This window comes from Epinephelus lanceolatus, chromosome 13, assembly GCF_041903045.1.
Source record: "Epinephelus lanceolatus isolate andai-2023 chromosome 13, ASM4190304v1, whole genome shotgun sequence".
Lineage (NCBI taxonomy): Eukaryota > Metazoa > Chordata > Actinopteri > Perciformes > Serranidae > Epinephelus > Epinephelus lanceolatus.
In genome coordinates, this window is record NC_135746.1 from 3,311,047 (window position 1) to 3,324,965 (window position 13,919).

Here is a 13,919-nt window from a genome sequence, read left to right on the forward strand (position 1 = left end):
AGATAAAATATTCCATTCGATGTGTTTCAGTTTACATCAGCCTCACAGTCTGGAGAGATGACTCTCATTAGACTCCAGCTTCATTGAACGTTCACTGATTTTTTAGCCACAGTGTGTTGCGGTGGTGGCCTGTTTGTACTTCAGTCATAGGATCCCTGGCTCAATGGTAATCTTACTTTAATCATGATTTGCAGAAATACTCTAATTTCAAGCCGTCCGAGAGTCTCCTGGAGCTTCTTGGAGCATGAACAGAGTCGGAGCGTTAAATATTTCAATAAACAAGTAGATTGTAAATATTTCATGTGCAGAACGATTGATATGAACTGAAACTACTTTATGAAACATTAAAGAGCCTGTGTCCATCTGAACTATACAGATTCACTGGCTCTCTCCGAGCGCTGCTGTGCCACGGCCTCTTTAGCTACATTTAAGCCACAACATTGGAGGAATACATGCAACGCTGTCGTGACTGTTAGTGCGCTCATACATCACGGGAGGAGGGAAATTTGCTTAATAGGAATCTGCTCTCTCTCTCTCCCAGGCATTCTCCTCCCTTATCTCACCCTGACACTCCCCCGCCACTCCTGTCTCACCCAGCGCTGCTCGCGCTCACTGGGGATGAATAAAGAAGGATAACATTGCGTAGGATTTCAAAGGATGGAAGAAAAAAAAAAAAAACACAGTCAAGAGTGTGGGATTTGGCCGAGTGAAAAAGTCTCTGCAGTGTTAGGGAGTAGTCGGAGAGGGGTTTATCTTGGGTCCGACCACATCTCTGCCTTTCTACAGAGAGCCCTGCAAATGCACTGCAGTACTGATCCACTCTGATAAAACACTGTACTCTTCACTTGTGTACAAATCCCAAACTTAATTACTATGAGCCGAAATGGAAATGAACTCAATTATGAAGATATTGCCACATATTTGCCCTTCAGTCTTTTTTGTATCTAATTAAATTCATCTCTGTCTTTTGCCAACATTTCCCAACTTTGTTTTTGGACTGAAAATAATAAGGACTAATAGGAGAAAGTGTAGTAATAACAAATATGAAACCTTTTTTTTCCAACAGGATTTCACTGCTTACATACAAAGCTGTTTCTAATTAATGAAGATAAATGGATTGTCTTGTAACAGTCAGAATCAGACAGGATCTTTGTTGCTGTCATTTATTTTTGTTTCTGTAGACACTAAATTAATCATTTGGGTGTTCTTCAAATTTGCTGAGTCACAATGAGCATCACAGTATTAAAGGCACAAATTAGCACTTTGTTTTTTTCCACTGGCACTGCAGTTAGTCTGTAAAGTTGGGGGGCTTGAAGGAAAAGGATGTTGCAAGACTGGGCAAAACTGAAGCAGCACAGGCCAAGATGCCTTGACGTGAAGTGCCTAAAGCCCAGATCACACCAAAACTTTTTCAGAACATTGCAGAGAAAAGCTGCAGCACTGTTAACCGGACCATCTTAGCTTGACTCAAGCTGGCTGACGTTGTCACCTGTGACTCAGCTTGTCAAGTCGCCAGCAGCTGGTTTCAGAACATCGAGTATGTCAGCTGTTCGTACAGCCAATCAACTTGTACAGAAGTCCAGCCTGTACTGGCCAAGTGAGTTACAAACTTTCTGCAGACGGCATGCTTGTACTCTCTTGACAACAGCCCTCCGACCCTGCCGAGCCTGAATTGGTCTCATTTTCATCCCCACGCAAATGGTGCTGGTTATTTCAATGATTGTGCTGTATTCATCCGGGATATGACTCATCTGAATCTGAGGTCGTTTTGTTTATATTTTTCGCTGTTTCATCACTACTAGAAACGCAGCTGTAGCAAGTCTCTCACTATCACTATCCTCAGTGGCATTTTAAGAAGCTACTGAGTATATTTAGCTACAAAATTAGCCTGAACAGCTGGAAAGTTAAATTGAAGGTACAGAGAGTAGTTGCTATGACGATGACACACCGTCTTGTCTGGTTGTATTGGTGTAAACTGGCAGATTTTCAGAACCGTGCAGACTGGCACATTGCAAGTAGTGGCAAAGTTTCAACTTGTCTTGTTGCAAGTCTTTGGTTTGAACTGGGCTTTTATACCATTTCATTGCCATTCTGTTGCTATGGTAACAGCTTTGGTCCCTGTTTACTTCCTGCCAGCTACTCCAGTACCCAACATCCCGACAGGAAACACACTTGGACCCATGTAGATTGTTTACTTACTTTACTACTAGTCTTCATGAGTCAACACCTCCCAGAATGCAACTCCAGAGTGTCTTTTGTAGGGATGTCACATGAACAGATACTTCAGCACCAAGTTGGTGCCAAAATTCTGAATATGTAATGGTTGCAAATCTTCTGGAACTGACAGGGCAGCATACATGTGTTTAAGTGTTCTAGGCTGCCATTAAATGCCAAAGAAAGAAAAACATCAACATGTGGACAGCTTTGCCTCGACTCCTCGAAAAGATATGTGCTTTTTCTTGAGGCTTTCCAATAGAGGTGCCACATATGTACACTCTCCTACAAATTTAAGCAGCATGATGAGGCACTGAGTGCTGCACGTATGCGTTTTTTTCCGGTCGCTGAGAGCTAATAAATGTTAAACTTTAGCTAAAACGCAGCGCTCGTCACGTCACTTTTTACAGAGCCGTCCAGTCACAGAGGAGGGCTTAATCAAAAAGCCCAACCGTCACATGTACATGTGCTGAACAACAGCAGCAATGGAGGAGAAATATGTCGAAATACTGTAGGTTATAAATTGATATATATGTTTCCTCACCCACAAATCTAATGAACCCTCAGAGACCGGAGCTTTGCATTCAAGGTGAATCATCAATGATTTATTATATATTTTAAGCGAAATTAAATTTTTAATAGGGATGGGAATCACCAGAGGATCCACGATACGATATTATCACAATACTCTAGTATTATATATACAGCATTACTGCGGTTGTTGTGATATGATATATATGTTATTGCCACACAAAAATATCGCAGTACTATGCTGTATCGATTTTTTCCCCCCACCCCTAGTGTTTGATAAGTTAGGATTGAGAATGTGCCGGATATGCCTTGTCTTTCATTATGTCTGTTAAACCTCATGTGTCCAGTTCGTAATGCTTCTTACCATTATGAGTTTGTACTCTCCAAATTAGTACATTTTCTTTAACACCAAACATTGGATAAAACTCAGATCTGTCTTTTTGTGTCGAACACAAAACTACTACATATACTGTGCAGTCAAATCAATGACAGAAGACAAAATATGAATGAAGGCTGACCACTTTATTGTCATACAGTCACATGGACGTCAGGTATGATGTCAGAATGCAAACACACTGCAGTGATCTTCTATCCAAGGTAACGCCAGCACTTGTAGAGCTTGTTGACTCTGAGAATGTCGATTCTGGACAGTCCGTCGTTTTCGCCGATGGGAACAGACGAGTCAGGGATCGGGGTTATGGTCTCTGCTCCATTCTTTCCAAAGGCCGTTCTACAGAATCATTAAAACAAATATTTCACAAATGAGTTGCTGAACAGAATTATGACCAACATTGACTTCACTGATTCAGTAACGTCTTTCACCTTCCGTAGTGCATCACAGAGGAGTAGTCATACGGAGTGTTGAGGTTATTTGTGTCCTTGATTTTGAAGTTGTAGACGAAATCTGGTGAACATAAAGATCAATATGGTGACAGACGAGAAAATAAAACAGTCTGAATCAACCAATCCGAAACGACGCTGCAGGGCTCTTACATTCTTTCACGTTGTCCCAGTTGATCCTGATGTGCTGGTCACGGTCGCTTCGAGTGTGTTCGTGGTAGAAACCCAGCGCGTGCAGCAGCTCGTGCTGGATGATGGTTTGTTTTATGCAGCTGTACCTCTGCAGTGACACCACCTGCTTGTCTCCGATACGACCCAGCATAGAGAAGCAGCTAATGGTTAAGAAAAGAGTTGAACAGAGATGGAGATGATTAATATGCAACATGCAACTCCACATTTGATTAATAAATTCACATAATTTACATTATCAGCGACCCTGTGTGTACATGCTTAAATAATTAGCTTTCTGATGATGTTTGGGGAGTTAATTAATTTATTTTTTTGGGTTAGCATAGCTGGGAGCTGAGTCGTTTCAATTACAGATACATCGTTTGAACAACAGGCAGAAACAGCTGCTTTGAAGCCAAACCTGCAGTTTACTGTTCTGTTGTTTTGTTCTTCTAAAGCTCTTGTTGTGGAGAGGTCACGGAGAAGGCCGCCAAATGTTTGGGTAGTATTTCAACCAGCTAGAGGGAGGAGGGCCGGATTTAAAAAAAAAAAGCATTTCCTGCTGTAGTTAAAGGCAAGAATGATGCTGCAAGATGGATTTAGCAGTGTTAACCTGTGAGTCTGGATGGATATGAGACAAAGGAACAAAACCCCCAAACTGAAAGATGCAAAATGATTAGAGTCATTCGTCAACTTTCATGTGCTTCTTTGTAGTTGTATTGCATCTCTTTGTGGTCGTTTTGTGTCTGTTTGTAGCCGTTTAGCATCTCTTTGTACTGACTCTCCTTTGCACAGAGCACATTACACAAAATATAATAGGAAACCACCAAAGAAAGCCTGAGATGCAGAGCTGTTCTGCTGTCAAAGCGATTTAAATAGCTTTACTAATGTTACTGTGTTTGAATGAAATCTCTCTCTGGCCTCAGTATGCTGAGCAGCTGTGATATGAAGGGGACAAAAATAAACAAACACTGAATTGGATTTGCTTTGTAGATATTAAATATGTTAAAGGGTAACTTCGGTTTTTCTGAACTTGGACTGTATTTTCTCATGTTTTTGTCTAATGACTAATGAGAACAACAATTTTTGGAATTGGTCCAGTATTGAGTGAGACTGCTGAAAGCAGCACCACATTAACAGGCTGCAGTTTCACCACACAGGGCATTTGTGCACCATCAGTTTACGTCCATTAAAAGTGTTTGTTTTTGCCACTGACAGGCTCAGATCTGACAACATCATGGAAAGGATCCCAACAGAGATAGAGCTGTTTGTTAAAGAGTAAGATCCCTTATGTTCAACCACAAACAGAGTTGGGTATTGTTTGAACAGTGGAAAGACGAACCAAGACAGTTTGTGAGTTATATTTTGTTTCTGTTGACTTTGAATGAAGTGTGTTTTATGATGATAAACTTGCTGTTTATTTGAATTGAGTCTGGTGGGTTTGGTGAGAGGGATTTTGGGACTGTTTCTGGTTAAACAAAAAGAACCTTCCTCTTTAACAAGGTCTGTCTCTGTAGGGATCTTTACCATAATGCTGTCAAACACTTATAATAATAATCTGAGCCTGTCAGTGGCAAAAACAAACACTTTTAGTGGTCGTAAATTGACGGTGCACAATTGCCCTTTAATGTTACATTGCAGCCTGTTTCGCTGCTGTGGACTGCAGCAGTATCCTTCTATATTGCACCAGTTTAAAAAGCTGTTGTCTCCATTAGTCACTTAGAAACAAAAAATAGGGTCCAGGTTGCAAAATACTGAACTAACCCTTTAACCATCGCTTTAAACAGAGGCTCTGGGCTCCTTTTTTAACTACACGATACCCAATATACTAGATAAGCATAGATAAGTATTTTTTCTGATCACTTTCCCTTAACACATGAATTATCTTTGTCACGCTAATTTTATTTACACTACTAGTCCTGTATTTTTCACCTTCACATGCAGGTTTGCTGTAGTCATTGACTCACCCATATCTTGGTTGAATGCTTAAGTACGCTCTCTCAGCTGCACGTGGAACGAAGCGGATGCAGGTTTTGTATTCAAAGTCCTTCATGGCACGTAAAATCTCACTCCTCTCAGTGTTGTCTGCAGTTGTGCATGAAAGGACTTTGTCAGTAACATCACAGATTCACTGTGTGAAAGAGACGTCAATATGCAGAGTCCTTAAATAGTAAAACATACCGTATTTTTCGCTTATAAGGAAAGGGATTTCAACATTCCCGTTGGCCGACTTCTGCCACAGACAGCTATACGCTTTATTCATGCACTTCATAGCAGTCCTGGTTTTTGGTATCAGTATATCTCCCTCCAGCAGGAAATTATTGGATACTGTTTGAAAAAAAGAGAAAATATGCATTTAATCTAACTGGCAAAAACATCAGTAAAATCAAAGCATGAAATCCAGCTCCACTAAATATGTTTTCTATTATTGAATATAGGAAGTCAGCACTAATATTGAAATCGGTGTTCCCACGCTCTAATATCATTATTGAATACCCACCATTGTTCATCTTCAGAATGGTTGCGGTAAAGTCCTCCGTGTCAGGAGCATCCGCTAAGATCTCTAAATGGAGGCAAAACATAAGTCACACATTTTGTTTTCACAATGACACACTGTGTTAAATCGACGCACTGAGGTTTGGTCACTCACCATCATCAGCACCATGATCCTGTGGGAACAAAGGAAACAGTGAGCTATTGTGCTTTATTTTTAAAATCAGTCTAATCATCAGCCTGGACAAAGATGGTATGGGAAACATGTCGTTCATTACACACAGTGTGCACACAGTGTGGCTGTTATATTTAGTGAGTAATATCTTACCGTGCCATCATGAGCTGTGCAGAGGCCCATCAGCAGCAGCAGGAGAAGAGAAACCACAGCTCTGGGGTCCATTTTTGTGCTGATGCTTAAGACGTCGTTTCGGAGACTTCACTCAGCTCACCGGGGACTGATGCTGAATCCCAGTCGGTGCTGAGTTTATATGCAGCCTGTCAGCTTGTGTCTGTGTACAGAGATTAGCAGTAGGTGTTCAGTGGGCTCCGTCTTAGACACACGGCTGATGGGAGTGCCGGGCCCACCCTGGCCCAATGTTGCCACAGAGGGATAATCTTATTCTGAGGGGGATTACAATGACCACAGGCTGCTGTCAGCTCACTTAGCATCAGATTTCAGATGGCCTTTTTTAACCAGCGGGGAGTCTGCGCCAGAGATCTGGGCCTGTCCCTAAGTTTTATTCTAAAAATAACAGATACACCATTTAGAACAAACAATGCCATGTTGCTGATATTTGCAGGCGCTGAGGGGAAGTGGTAATGTGGCTTTAAAGGGACAGTTCACCCCAAAATCAAAAAGACATATGTTTCCTCTTACCTGTGGTGCTGTTTATCAGTCTGGATTGTTTTGGTGTGAGTTGCTTAGTGTTGGAGCTATCAACCATAGAGATATCTGTCTTCTCTCGACTATAATAACAATAAATAATTACTTTATTTATATAGTACCTTTCAAAACATCGACAGAATAAAACTAACTAAGAGCCACACACCAGGTACAGAATAAAATCCGATCAATAAAAATGTCATAAAACATAGGTAAAATCACAGAAAAGCAATTCTTAAAAAGTGGGTTCTTAAAAGATGAGACAAAGTTTGCAGCCCTGATCTCCTCAGGCAGGTCATTTCAAAGTCTAGGAGCTCTGACTGCAAAGGCTCTATCACCTTTGTCAATTAATCTAAACCTGGGAACGATAAGGAGCGACGCATCTGAGGATCTCATGGTGTGAGAGGAGACGTAGGGCAACAACAGATCAGATAAGTAACTTGGAGTGAGGCCTCTCAGGGCTTTCTAAGTAATCAATACTACCTTAAATGTATTCTAAAAGCAACAGGTAGCACGGGTAAGGAAGCCAGGATCAGTTTCCTCGTCAAAATCCTGGCAGCAGAGTTTTGGATTAGAGGGATTTTTTTTCTTGACAGAGGCCAAGGAATTATAGCAGTCTAATCTAGTAGTTAATGAAGGCTCAGGTAACAGCTTCCAGAATTGTGGTGGAAAGAAATGGTCTAATCTTTGAAATGTTTCTGAGATGATGAAAGCAGGATTAAACCATTGATTTGACATGTTTGTCTTAGATTAGGTTTTGACCGAAAATGGGTCACTGGGTGGGACATTGGACCAAGGTTGTCTGACATTTAGGAATTTGCACCATCTTGACCTATGATCATTATCTCTGTTTTATCAGCATCTAGCTGCGTTAATTAACGTTCACTTGCGGATGTCATGAAGGTCGTTTAGCAGGGTGACAGCCTTTAGGTATTTGTTTGCAGGATCACAGCTTGGATAGATCTGAGAATCATCTGCATGAAAGTATAAACTAATATTATGCCCATGTATGAGGAAGCATGTAAATGGAAAAGAGTATTGGGCCGAGCACTGAGCCCTGGGGCTCCCCACAGTGGATATAATGGAGCTAGATGGCACTCGGCTTGTGGTGTTCAATACGTAAAAAAAAAAAAAATCAACCACAGTGTCTCTTTCCTGAAATTATAACCCGCTTACTTGATAATCCACAGACCCTGTAAGCAGTTGCATGTAGGGGCTATTTACTTTCTACCGAACCACACCCACCGACCGTATCACCATGCAAAAGGAAGTGTGCACCTTCTCAAGAAAGACAGACTTGTGCTCATGACAGTGCAAGATAAATATAAATATTAATAGCATCTTTCTCAGCTAAGCTGTAATGTTAGCTAATGTAGTGCAAGGTGAGCTATATGTAGCAGTAGATGCATGTCTCCTATCGTGCATGATATGGTTGGCAGGTGTAGTTCATTAGGGAATTAATAGCTGACAATTGGCAACTGTTTTGGAAAATCGTTTCAGTCACTTTCCAAGAAAAAAGTCAATTATCAGCTCGTTCCAACTTCTCAGACTTTAGCTTTTGCTTTCTTCTTTGTCATATATACTAGTTCATTAAATAGCTTTGGGTTTTGGACACAGCACTGGACCCAGCATATCCACTGCACTTAATATTTCTCTTGCGACTGTTGTTATTTTTATCTTTATATTTATAGTATTTATTACTACTACTATTACTGCTAGTTATTACTTAGAGGTAATGACAAATGAAATAACAAACAACAAGAGAATACGATATTTGTAAATTTATGAATTTTGTCTTCCTTGTCTTCCTTTGTTTTGGTGCTGCAACCTGAATGGCTTGTGCCTTTTCAGTTCTTCTTACTTTAATGCTCTTGACATACACTCCACCTTTTGGACCGATGGTTGAACAAAACAAGTGATGTTAAGATGTTGCTTTGGCCTCTGGGAAAATGTGACATTTTGTTTAATTAATGAAGAAAATAAACAACAGATTAATTGATGATAGAAATGACTAATAGCTGCAGCCCTGAACCTAAAAGGGTTCACACAAAGTTTTCAGGACAACAAATAGAACACATGCTTAATATTCACTTTCACAACAGTCCTTCTTAATACTATAAAAGTAATGATTATTATGATAATGATGATGAGGGTTTGTAGAAAATTGTTTGGGCAGGGAACAAGACAGAGGAGATATAAAATGAGTTTATCCCATTCTGGTAAACATCCGCTGTAGTTGTTTATATACTGTGATTACATAATTATTTGTCAGCTCTGTAGTTTCTTTTTATCCCCAAAATCTTGTTCATACCATATTTTGATATCAACATTTCTTAAATTAATTGCATGAATTTTCAAAAAGTGAAAAATAAACTGTTATTTTGAAGTAAAAAATCCAAATAATGATTGGATTTCTGTTTGCTGAGGGAACTGCACCACCACTTTGAATGTCTCTTTGGTTTGAAGCTGCAGTGCTGCGAGTCCCCTCACTGCTGTGTTTTTCCTCAAGCTAGAAAAATTAATTTCATTATGCCAAAGAGCAACTTATTTCACTGCTGGTATCAGTACAAACTTGCTTTTTGATGCATGTACGAGCACTTTAAGAGCTTGATCACTACCAACTCCAGACGCTATCAGTGCGTCTCTTTACAAAAACCTAATTTCCTATTAAACTAAACAGCCACTGTGGCCTTTACAACCCTTTAGATTGCACAAAGAGCTTCTTGGTTTACACTGGGTGTGACCTATTGATATGAGGCTCCATTTAAAATGTGTTGTTCCAAATAATAATAATGGCTCAATTAGTGGCTGGCTGTAAAGTCCTGGATTCATTATTGAGGCTCTGCTGCTGCTGCTGCATCAGTGATGATCTCAGCTGGAAAGACTGGGCCTTGGCCACCAGACTGTGATGAACAAAAAAAACTGCCTTCTAAAAAGTCCAAATCTAGAAATGGGCTGTTTAGAAAGATGAGTATTCAGATTTATTGGATGCCTCGCTAATAAATCATCAGCTCCCAGCGGATTGTTTACTGGAGAAGAGGGATGCTGTCTGGCTTCATAGCGCCATAAACAGTTTTAGGATCTGATTTCGCATGTCAAGGCCGGCAGCTTCAAATGGAGATTCCATCACGGCAACCTTTATATGATGTGGCCCTCCGCTGTACATCACAATAATGTGGCATTTATTATCGGGGAACAAAAATTGCACTCTGTGTGTATGTGTGCGTTTGTATGTGGATTAAAGAGAGATGGACTGCAGGTGCTGTATGTGTAAACTCCTTTAACTGCGAGCCCAGTAAAGCCCCATGGATTTGTGACTTTTACAATGTTTGCATCATGCATTTTGCACATGCATGGGTATATATATATGTGTGTGTGTGTGTGTGTGTGTGTGTGTGTGTGTGTGTGTGTGTGTCCTGTATGCCCATGCCTGTCCAATTCGGGTGATCCGCGTGGGTGCACAGGTAATCCAATTTGTGTTTTAGAGACACAGCGCAGCACGAGTAATGCTCAATGATGTATGACCCATCCATTCGGTTGAGCTTTATTCCTAATGCCCCTCCAACTGCAGGGAGAAGTAGATCTTATTCAATTGGCTGTCAGTCTGCAGCTACCCACATTTATGTTTTTATTTCTCTCCAAGCATCTGCACTTTGTTAAGTGGAGGAGAAGCCTCACAAAAACCATCAGTTGTCAGTAAAAGTATAGTGCAAGAATTTCCCGGTGTCATATTTGGCTTTAGCCTATTTTTCATCTTTTCCATGTCTTCCTATGCTTTTATTTTTGACGAGTTCAGCTGGCTTAAACTTCAACTATGATTTCAAATTCAGTAGAATTTAGATTTCACTTTTTGTCTGTTATTTAATGTACCATAAAACTTTAATCAAAGGCCGAGTCCCAATTAAACGCCCAGTCCTTTATACTAGCTGGTTGAAGCTACACCTTTTGACAAATAAATACCTGTCTCAAGCAGAGGCCTGGTCTGGTTGGCAAGCAGTTGATTTTTATAGAAGTTCTTTAGATATATAAAACCAGATTGTAGACTACCCACTTGAGATAATTTAAAGGGTTAAACTTATCAATATGGAGATGCTGCACATTGTTGGCTTGATTGATTTCATGTTACTGAAACCATGAGCACCAGAGAAGACTGTAAGTCATTAAAATTTACTTGCAGGAAGAGTAAACAAGTGTTGACATCCCTACCTCTAAAGCTGTCTTAAAGTCAGCATATGTGTCCGTTCCTTGATTACCCAGTGAGTTATTCATGTTCCTTTAGTCCGTAAAGTTCCTCAGATCAAAAGAATCAAACGTGTTTTTCATAAAAATTAATACACGTTATGAAAATTGTTTTAACAGGATAAAGCAGCATTGTGTCGGTGAGCCAGGTGCCTCGAAACGAGTATCATAACATAACACATAAATTATATCTTATTCAAAGCCTGATTTTTATGAAGGTAATTCATACTGTAGTCTAGTAGCCAGCCCATTGTGAACCCGGAAATGTTGAGTACACCAAAGTTTTATTGCAGAAATGTGAAGTATGGGTCCCCAGCATACAGAAACTGCCGGATGCTAATTTTCATATGTTGAGCAATTTGCATAATTAGCACAATTAGCATAATTAGCAGACTCGTCCAGATTGACAATAGATTTTGCACTGTGTGACCAGTTTCTACAATATTGCAGTGGTTTAAGAGGTTTTAGAGCATAGTGAATTCAATTCTGGCACTTTCAGACTTCAAAATGGTAATTCTATAACAAATCTGGATAAATTTAGACACATTTTTTTATTAATTTTCGGCCAAAATTTTAGGTTATTTTCATGTTTCATTTCTATTTTAATCTCAACATGTTGAAATAAATTCCGCCATGTTGAGATTTAAATTGGAATGATATTTTAACTCTTTAAAATTCACCTTGCAAATATTTTTTTTCATTAATATATCGCCTTAATATTCGTAGAAAAGTCAGTCAAAGGATTTAATGTTGACATTACTTATGTTTTCACATTAAGATAAAAAGTGGACAGAGTTATAATGACAGTATTATTAAATACATTGTGAATTTCTAGTCAGATCCATTTTGTGGGTGAATCTGGTATTCTAAAATTAGTTACCATTATTTTAAAATTTCAGATTCTTCTTTTTTAAAAATTCAGACTTCTTGTGGTTTGATAAGGAAAGGATTAAAAAGAGTTGATATTCAGTGTGTTGTTGCTGCTTTCTCAAGTTGTTGTGGAGGATTATTGAACCATTTGACTCTAGGGTTAAGTACTTTGACAACAAAGAGAGGTGGTTTGTTCAGGTCGAAATGTCTGTTGGCACCATGCAGTGGCAAAGATGGGGACTTTAAAATATCTGGATCCAAAGGAATCACTACTCTGCTAATCAAGAGCTCGGAGCTCGGAGACACAGCCATACATGAGACTTTGTCAAACATTATTGCAAGAACAAAAACAAAACTTAAACAATTTGATCATATTCCTGAACAGTTTTGTGTGAAAGGAATTAAAGGCTTGTTTCAAATATAAGCCTGATAAATTCAGTGATTTAAGCACGGGCTACTAATTGGTGTTTTATGGCATGGATGATTATTGGGGCAGCACTGTTCACATATATTTTTAAATACCCCGTGAGAGAAAGGCAGCATAATATGTTATATTTTCAGCACAGGTATTGCTCATCTGAAACTGTTACATGTCGGGATTTTCTAAAATTTAAAATAGAATAAAAATCATCATCATCGTAAAACAAAATATGACGTGCTTACGTACCATAGCCCCAAAAAATTTCAACCAATAATATCTTAAAAAACAACAACAAAAAAAAAACCAACCCAACAACAACAACAACAACAAAAAAAAAAAACAGCAGCCGCACACTCAACCAATAATATCTTAACATCCGCCCATCAATCAGTCTGCAACTTTTAGCTGCACAGAGCTGAGATTAAATTAAATTAGCTGGCTAACAATCATTCGGAAATCATGATACTGCAGCTAGATACTTTAGAAATGAAAGTTTGGCCCCTCCTCCCTGGTTCAGCGGCTCCTCTGAAATGTATGCTCATGTTTTTGCGCTTTTTTTTTTTTTTTTTTTTTATTGAGTCCCGCCCTCACACACTGCACGCTGTTATTGGCTGGGGCCCACACACTACTGCCCAAAGGTTGACGCCCAGAAACATCTCGTACACAGTAATATTAGAAAATAGAGACAGAGGGTGGGGTCTCTGCAGATACAGACACCGCCACACACTTCTAATGGGTCATATGTGATGATTGAGAGGGATTACATTTGTAAAGGGTAGGTGCTTCAGCCCACACCTCTGTGGTCAGCTTCACTTGCTTTGGTTCGTCACTACTTCAAAAAGTAATGACTTATTATCGTTATCAGTGTTATGATTATTACTATTTCTTTTTTTTCTTGTGTGTATTAGGTATGAGTTGGAAAACGACCGAATAAAACTAGATTTTTTAAGAAAATCCTTCTCAAGTTAAAAGAGATAAAAGTTCTTTTCATGGTTGAACAGCCCAACGTGCACAGCCGCACCATGGCGCCACGTCTGACATTTTCAGAGGCACAGTTTGCAGGTTTATATGATGGGACTGGCAGGAGTGGAGGAGAACTTCATATGATGATAATATTGTTTGAAACGTTGTCACCCACTGACCATAACAATATGCTTTCTTTTAGGCTGTGCAAGTACAAAGATTATTTTGTGAATCTAAGAAAATAAGACAAAACCTTTTCTTTTGGGAACAATATATAGCAGGGTGTTCTAATACAGT

At 39.4% G+C, this 13,919-nt stretch overlaps 2 protein-coding genes across 5 annotated transcripts in view; one reads left to right on the forward strand and one right to left on the reverse strand.

Moving 5' to 3' along the window:
• Positions 1-13,919, forward strand: part of LOC117270807 (MAM domain-containing glycosylphosphatidylinositol anchor protein 2) — a 337,292-nt gene that overhangs the window by 71,827 nt on the left and 251,546 nt on the right. The window lies entirely within an intron of this gene.
• LOC117270808 (low choriolytic enzyme-like) lies at positions 3,265-6,817 on the reverse strand. Its single transcript, XM_078173529.1, has 8 exons — positions 6,575-6,817; positions 6,404-6,422; positions 6,254-6,307; positions 5,935-6,081; positions 5,721-5,838; positions 3,739-3,917; positions 3,568-3,649; positions 3,265-3,475 (listed from the first exon to the last, which is right to left on the reverse strand). Exons 1-8 carry the CDS (start codon positions 6,644-6,646, stop codon positions 3,334-3,336), a joined length of 813 nt encoding a protein of 270 aa, XP_078029655.1. The 5' UTR covers positions 6,647-6,817; the 3' UTR covers positions 3,265-3,333.

What these genes read in the sequence shown, in the direction of transcription:
- LOC117270808 (XM_078173529.1), bottom strand. Translation starts at nt 6,646, where the DNA reads ATGGACCCCAGAGCTGTGGTTTCTCTTCTCCTGCTGCTGCTGATGGGC. An exon ending in CCTTATAAGCGAAAAATACG is followed by an intron (nt 5,839 to 5,934) that starts GTATGTTTTACT and finishes GCACAACTGCAG; the next exon opens with ACAACACTGAGAGGAGTGAG. An exon ending in CTGGGACAACGTGAAAGAAT is followed by an intron (nt 3,650 to 3,738) that starts GTAAGAGCCCTG and finishes TATGTTCACCAG; the next exon opens with ATTTCGTCTACAACTTCAAA.